Here is a 7,921-nt window from a genome sequence, read left to right on the forward strand (position 1 = left end):
TATATATATATATATATATATATATATAACTTAAATAAATTCACTGGCTAAAAACCCCTCTCATGCACGCGTGTTCTCTGAACTTCCTCCCTTGGCTCGATCGCCGTGAGAGATCCGGATTGAGGGCTCTGACTTTGGCTTTAACTTCAGCTTCGACTTCCTCCCGACAAACGCACGAAATATGCCTTTCACCTCTTCCCGTGATCGCCTACGCCGAATGCCTCGGATTTGGCCAGCTTCCTTCTTCCTCTATGCTCGACTTGTCTTGCCCACTTGAAGCTCGACGGAGTCATGAGAGTGTCTCGACGTTCTCTTTGTCTTCGCATGACACATAAGCTCTGCTTGAAGTTGCGTCTCAACGATGCAGCGCAGCCGCCATTCGACTCTTAGGTAAGCCGTTGCGCCTTCTGCGACGATTTTATAGAAATTGCATCCTTGAATTTTGACGCTCTCTTCCTCTCCTCCCTCTTTGGTTGCCTGACTTTTCGCTTCTCCCTCTCTCATGCTCAACTCTTCGTTTCCTCCCTCTCTCTTCGACTCCCCTCCTTTGGATAATAAAATGGGACGTTACACAACTGGTTCTACTGAGATTAACAATGAATGCAACAAACTAACTAGCTCCATTGATATTTTTTAAGTTTAATTGTCTTTAATCATTGTGGATGATAGAGAAATGATGTGAAGATTTGTACTGAGATAGAGAATATATATGACGAGTAAGTTTAGCCAATTTACAGGTTTCATACTAATGAAACTTTGAATTTTTATTAATAAGAAGATAGAGTCTAACGTTGCAACATAGTGAAAACTGGGATGACCAAGACGACAGTGATGTAATAAAATCTGACTTTCAATAAGACTCGGCCATATTTGGAAGAGTGACATCTAATTTAGTTTCACTAAGGTTTTGCTTTTGTCCATCTGTCATAACATTGTCCCGCCATTCTTTTAGTATTCCAGTAAAACCACAAGTGAGCATTCTAGCCGCTTTAGGAGCAGTATTTTTTCTAGATTGTGTTGCGGTAGCATATATTAGAATTTTATGGGTTGTTTATATAATTTTCTAATCTGATAGGACGAAATAATTCAAATTAGATGCCAAAAATTAGAGAATAATGAAAAAAAAAACACCTGAAAACATTACAAGTTGGGGCTCAATCATTAAAAATTGAGGAAAAAAAACCAGAAAACATTAGGAGCCCGTGATTATCACAAGGTATATATTTACCTTGTGCAATCCAATATCAGAAATGCACCTTCTGCCTCCTCAATTCAGATATCATCACCAAACATATCATATTACACATCTAACAACTAAACTTCAAATTCTAAATGCATACCACACAAATATTATGCATTACATATCCTACACGTAAACTTCAATTTCTCCTATACATACAAAGAACACATGAAACACCTAAAATAGTATGCATACATACCAACCAATTCTTATGCATTTACACATAAAACGTCACCTGTAATAGTATGCACAAGCTTTGCATACATACCAACCAATTCGTATGCATTTACACATGAAACACCTTAAAGGCCACCTGCAATAGTATGCACAAGCTTTGTATACATACCAACCAATTTGTATGCATTTACACATGAAACATCTTAAAGGCCACCTCCAATAATATGCACAAACTTTACATGCATACCAACCAATTTGTATGCATTTACACATTAAACACCGCCTGGAATCATATGCAAAAGATTTGCAAACATACCAAACTTTTCTATGAAAATAATCTGCCTCAAATTCACTCAAATTCACATATGCATATGCATTTTAATTTTACAATGTGTTTATCTTTTCTTCCAACCACACTAGATTTTCAAAACTCCTGGAAAAGAAATGTAATGCTCTCTACTATTGTCAACAACTAAACAACACCATAATGAAGATGATCAACAAGTGCAAGTGATATTTAAGCATTATAAAATAGTTGATTCTATTCTACCATGTTAAAAAATTTTAATTAGGAAAACTTGTGAAAAGCATATTCAAAAACAAAGTTTCATTCCGTTTGAAGTCATCCTTAATGAAAGAATAACTAACAATTTTTTGCAAGGGGATCTTATCAGCCTATCCACAATGGGCCATAAAGCAAGTATAGACTACTTGAGATTGAGTCAATTCTGAGTAAACTGCTTCCTACTCAAACAAAAACATAATCTCATCTACTTTGGGTTTTATGAGAACACATTAGGCTACATATAACATGAAAAGTAGCAAATCTAAAATGGATCTCATAAACAACAAAGAATGTCAGAGCTACCTTCCATGCCCGATAATTGAATAACAGTTCTTTATCTAAGGATTATCCCTCCCATATCCAAATGAGTGACTCGGTCAACACATTATCCTTGGGTTAAATATTTTCTTGATTTTAGTATTGCATAAAAGAGTTATATTGGATCAAAAAATTTAGAAGCGGGGATATTCAAAACCTTAGGTATCTCATTTCAAAGAGATCAAGTTGACTCCAAATTTTAAAATTCTCTCTCTTGGCCAGACACATAAGGAGAAGCCAAACTAGCAAAAGCTCACTTCACTCTGCCAAACAAACTAAACAACACAAAAATCTGCAAAGTTGGCCCCAAAAAATATGAAAATCTCAAAATTTAATAATGTGCCCACATTATTAGTTAGACTAGACTGGAGCGTTTAAGAATTTTCTATAAATTTCATCATGGAGAATTTATATTACTGGTTTGAGGCTTAATACTATGCAAGCCCCGTGATTAATTAATCCTCTAAAAAGAATTCTCAAATATATCGAGAGGATCAGTTTTTTGGTTATGCAGATGATGTATTACATTGTAGTCTTCAGTTATTTTCATGTAGGCAAAATATTATTTTCTTCAATTATATGATGGTACCAATTGTGAATTCAATCATCCAATGAAATGTGAACAACAACCAAAATGGGTTAGATCCAAATATGCACCGCAACCATTCACTAAAAAATTGTTCATTCGAACATGCTCCCATGAAGGCCAATTGCACTACAAGCATAACTTGCTCTTGGCAAATCAAACCAAAGAAACATACTGAAATGGCAAGACAAAAACCCCAACACAGCAACCTACTGAAATCACAACTGGAAAGAAGAATTTGAGAAGAGGAGAAGGAACATACTGAAATGTCAAACACATTCAAAAAACGATAAAATTGCATACAGCAAATCATTCGAAAGCCTAACATTACTCAAGAAAATCCGATGAACGAAATCCAACTGCATGAGCACCAACTAAAGAAAATCATTCCATACAATACTTACTGATCGACCGTTACGAGAGGGTATGAAGGAATTTTAGGGTAGATGTGAGGCGAAGGACTAGTGAGGAGTCGAATCAAGCACGAGAGCTCGAGGGATTTGGTATCGCGTTAGGGTAGAGGAGAGAAAAGACAGCGAGATAAAACGCAGCGAACAAACGCGGGCCACAGGGTCGATCCCGCGGCCGCATATACTATACACTCGAAAGGCGGGGTTACGAAAACATCACCCGAACGCGTTAAACAAACACGTGGGCGGCGTTTTCATAACGTCGTCGCACCAAATAAGCGCCCCCAAATGGGCACTTAGTTTCAAGTGGCCATAAGAAAATGATTTTTTTTTCATGTTGGAAGCTCCTTATTTGCCCTTGAGGAAGTGGGAGCTTAAAATAACCATCCATTGGTCATTCCAAGCCAACTCAAGGCCAATCCCAACTCTATCCAAAAGTAAAAAATTTCGATTGGGTTGGCAGTAGACTGGTGCGGGTGCGCCAGGCTGATCCCAGCCTTCGTGCGGGTGCGCCAAGCTTTGAGCGCCAGGGCACCGCCAACACCCTGGTGTCAGGGTGCAGGTACTTTAGTGCAAATGCATCAATCTCATTGGCGCGGGTATGTCAAGCTTTTGTTTTTGCGGGTGCGCCCATTTCGAGCCCGAGTGCGCTAAGCAAAATGCTAGGCACGGGTACGCTCGACGAAATTCCTTTTCTTGTACCCTAAACGCACATCGGAGAGCCTGAGTGGATGTTTTGAGTTACAGAATATTATGTATGAATGAAGTATGGTTTTGTAGCTTTCGAATGGATATCCTACACCTGTGACATCAAAAGTTAATGGCAACAATATTTAAATAATTCGACAAGTTGATTTTATACTCTTTCTTTAATTTTGAAAATTTTCTTCGTAATTTGAAAATAAAGATTTTTAAAAGAAATATCTTTTTTAGATTGATTTCTTGACGGCCTAGATTTATTGACTTGGATTACTTTGTTAATAGAAAGTGTTTTTCTTCAATACTAATCGTTGTCCACCATTTTACTGCATAATTTCGAAATTAACATCTTCGATTTAAAGAATTGTTATGAATTTCAAGATTTCATGACCAAATTCATGGAATTTGGCATTGAGTGCATAAATATCGGATTGGCCTTCAACTAAAATTTATGTTGGAATTTTAGAAATTTGAGCAGAAGAGTCTACCTAATTAGAATATGCAAATTTAATTAGAGGTGAAAGGATTTGAATTGCAGCTCCGCAATCATCCCATCATTGGTAAAACTAATGTGAAGTATTATCAGATAAAATTTCTAACATCATAACAAAATTCATAAATGCTTTCGATGGTGATTAATAATACTAAAAGCTTTGTGTATAGCTTCAATGTAAGTCCATTAATTACATGAAATAATTTGTTTATATTGGGATTTGAATTTCGGTACTCATTTTTTTTAATTTGATGGGAAATAAGTCATGATAGGCTTTGAATATTTTAATTCTTGATTCTGGTAGTCATTTTTTTTAATTTGATGGGAAATAAGTCATGAGAGGCTTTGAATATTTTAATTCTTGATTCTGGTAGTCAAAGTGCAAGGAGTTGCTGCCCTAGTCTAAAGTTGAAGCAGTTGGCAAGGAGTTCTTTCCCAAAGATCACATAATTTTTCGATTTATGTCATATTAATCGATTCACCGACATTAGCCTCCAAAGACATGATCAAGAGTAAATAAATAGACATGGTATGAATGGGACTATTATTTCGCCAGTGGAGGATTTATCTCGTCTTCTTGACTTTGTTGGGCAATTTCAAACTTGTCTGCCACTGTTGGTTGACAGGTAACTACCTTGGATAAAAGAGATCCCCCTGAAACAAGGGATCACTTTTGTTCCTACATGGAAGTCTGTGCCTAATTCCCAATTATGTAATGATCAGTTCAAGCAGAATGCGGTTCAGCAAGGGATTAAGGGATATAAGAGTGTAAACTCTTTCTTTCCTGCTTTCTTGTTTGAGCTGGGTGCCTATGGATCGCTTGTTCAATTTATACACAAAGAAGAGTGGTCTTCTGGTATTCTGTGGCCTCATCGTATCAGGTATGCTCTTGATCCTCTGAACTCATGGTTCTCCGGACAAGATCTGGATTATTATGAGAGGGCTATAGGCCCTCAAGTTCATTCGATTACTGAAGCTACTCCTGGTGCGCTGACTGGTAGACTTTCACAGTCTGTCCAACAAGGTACCAAGAGGAGGATTTTCGCTAGAGGGAATTCTCTTCATCAGCGTCTTTTATCACCAATTCATGATTGGTTGATGGAGATCCTCAAATTCATACCTATGGACGGAACCTTTAATCAGGTATCCCCATTGTATAGGCTTGTTATGAGTCTGAACTGTCAGAGTCTAGATTTCTCTAATGCTACTGATAGGTTTCCTCTCTTAGTTATGTTTGAAATATTTCAACATTTCTTTGGGAGGTCGTACTCATCTGCTGTTGTCAATTCTACATTGGCAACCATAATTCTATATTGGCAACCAATTCTTTGACAGTTTCTTTATGTCGAAAAAATAAGAAGGGAGTCCTGTCTGGTGTGTCTTTTGTAGCAAGACAACCTCTGGGTTATCTGGCCTCTTGGCCTTTGTTTGCGCTATCTCATCATTTTATGATTTGGTATGCTGCGGAGAAGGTTGACCCTGTACCCTAGTGTTTCGACAGATATGATGTTGTAGGCGATGATGTTGTCATTGTTGACGACTTAGTTGCTGATCAGTATATTCAAGTTCTTTCTGAATTGCAGGTAAAGATTTCTTTAATGAAGTCTTTGCGTACTTGAACTGGATCAGTTGAGTTTGCAAAACGATTCTTTGTTTCAGGATTGACAGTTGATCTGTCACCTGTTTCAAGAAATTCTCTGATGAACTCGCATCACCCGTATGGGTGTGTTAGTATCATGGATCGTCATCGAGTCCAGAGGTTTAGCACCCTCTGTCGAATTCATGGCGCATCTTATAGAGTTTTGAATCGTTTACATTGTCTAAAAGCTTTTCCATTTTCGAGAAAGTTCAGAAGAATTTCGATTTTGTATCAAAAGAAATTGTTTTATTCTTTTCCAGGAGGGTTCTCTTTTCTGGTTTGGTAGAGGTGTGCCACTACATCCTTATATCTTAGGTCATTTGCTCGAATTTCTTCGATTTCAACTTAGACCGAAAGATATTAAGCTTGCTCCTTGGCTTTCTTATCCATATTCTAAAGTTCAGCAATTTGACGAATATTCAATCCTTCGTGGTTGGATGCGTCAATAGTGTTCATACCTTTGTTGGTGCTCTAATGTCGCTATGTCACCATAGCTGACCCTTGAGGCTAGACTATCAAGACCATCAATCATTATTAGTTACAAACGTACCAATTCTGATCAAAATTTCAAAAAATTTGAGCATAAAAAATCCAAAAGCTACCCGACTTACTAGATCCTTTACATAAAAATAAGGGTAAGAAGCAATTTTATCCATCTCTGAATGTACACCCAATGGATTATTTGATCCATATTGATGCAATGCGGCCAGATGAAGAAGACTGGCGCCTACTAAAAGAAAGGGGAACACCTACGTGAATTCTGAAGCTCCCAATACTAATCACGACTAAGAGAATTTTTAACGGACCATGATAGGCTACATGCAAAACAAATGTAGGAAATTACCTTTTTTTGTGTTTAGTATAAAATAAAATGAAATGAATATAAAACCCATCTTTGGTGATATCGGTATTGGCATCGGCTAAGCAGAATGTATGTAAATGTTTCAAAAAAAAAAAGGGGGCATTTTCATGCATACCACCTAATTCTTATGTATTTACATATCAATTACCTAAACTTCACTTTCTCACATTTATACCACTCAAATCTTTCATATCTCATTCAAATTACTATCATTGTAACTTGAATACATCTTTTCATATATATAGATAAGTTAACATATATGTAAAAATTGAGGTTTAGATGTCAGATACATAAATATATAGGAATTAAGTGTTATGTATGTAAATCTTCCTAGCATTTAATACTATCATCAAGTTTTGATTTGATTCTTTTATATTTTTAATTTTCTAATGTTTTAAACAGATTGACAAAATTGTGGATGAGGCATTCGGACTGGTGGATCAGAAGAAAATACTACAGCCGGAGCAGCTCAAGAAAATGATGACTGATATTCTCGGTAGCCTAATGCTTCAGCTGGAGGGTAATCCTATCTCAATATCTTCCGATTCAGTAGTTCATGAGCCTCTTACTTCACCATCTACAGTCTTTTCTCCATCATCTTTATCTCTGCAGTCTGATATAGAATGATTAGAAAGGAATTAAAAACATTTACTTTGTCACATCAATGATATGATGATTACTATAGCATGTATAAGTTAATTTTAATATACAACGCTACTATTATTTTATTGTTTTCTACTATTTTTTGGGAGCTCTACATTTCGATTTCTTAATTTTTATGTATTTGCATATCTGACAGCTATATTTGTATATTGTGGTGTCTTAATCACATTTAAACTCGTGCAGTATATTTCACTTTAGAGAGTTAATATTACTTGTATTTTCTTATGTGATTTAAAGTTTTGAAATGCACTTACTTGTAACATATGCTG

General features: G+C 36.4%; 1 protein-coding gene across 2 annotated transcripts in view; it reads left to right on the plus strand.

Annotated features, from left to right (window-relative positions):
- The window catches only part of LOC110036543, a 45,282-nt gene extending 37,565 nt beyond the window's left edge, over positions 1-7,717 (plus strand). For both annotated transcript variants that reach the window (XM_020741015.1, XM_020741016.1), the window contains one exon: positions 7,392-7,717. In XM_020741015.1, coding sequence (XP_020596674.1) covers positions 7,392-7,616 — 225 coding nt within the window. In that variant the 3' untranslated portion in view covers positions 7,617-7,717. The remainder of the gene's footprint in view (positions 1-7,391) is intronic.
- Positions 7,718-7,921: the final 204 nt, after the last annotated feature.

Source organism: Phalaenopsis equestris, unplaced genomic scaffold (assembly GCF_001263595.1).
Source record: "Phalaenopsis equestris unplaced genomic scaffold, ASM126359v1 Scaffold208075, whole genome shotgun sequence".
NCBI classification, from domain to species: Eukaryota; Viridiplantae; Streptophyta; class Magnoliopsida; order Asparagales; family Orchidaceae; genus Phalaenopsis; species Phalaenopsis equestris.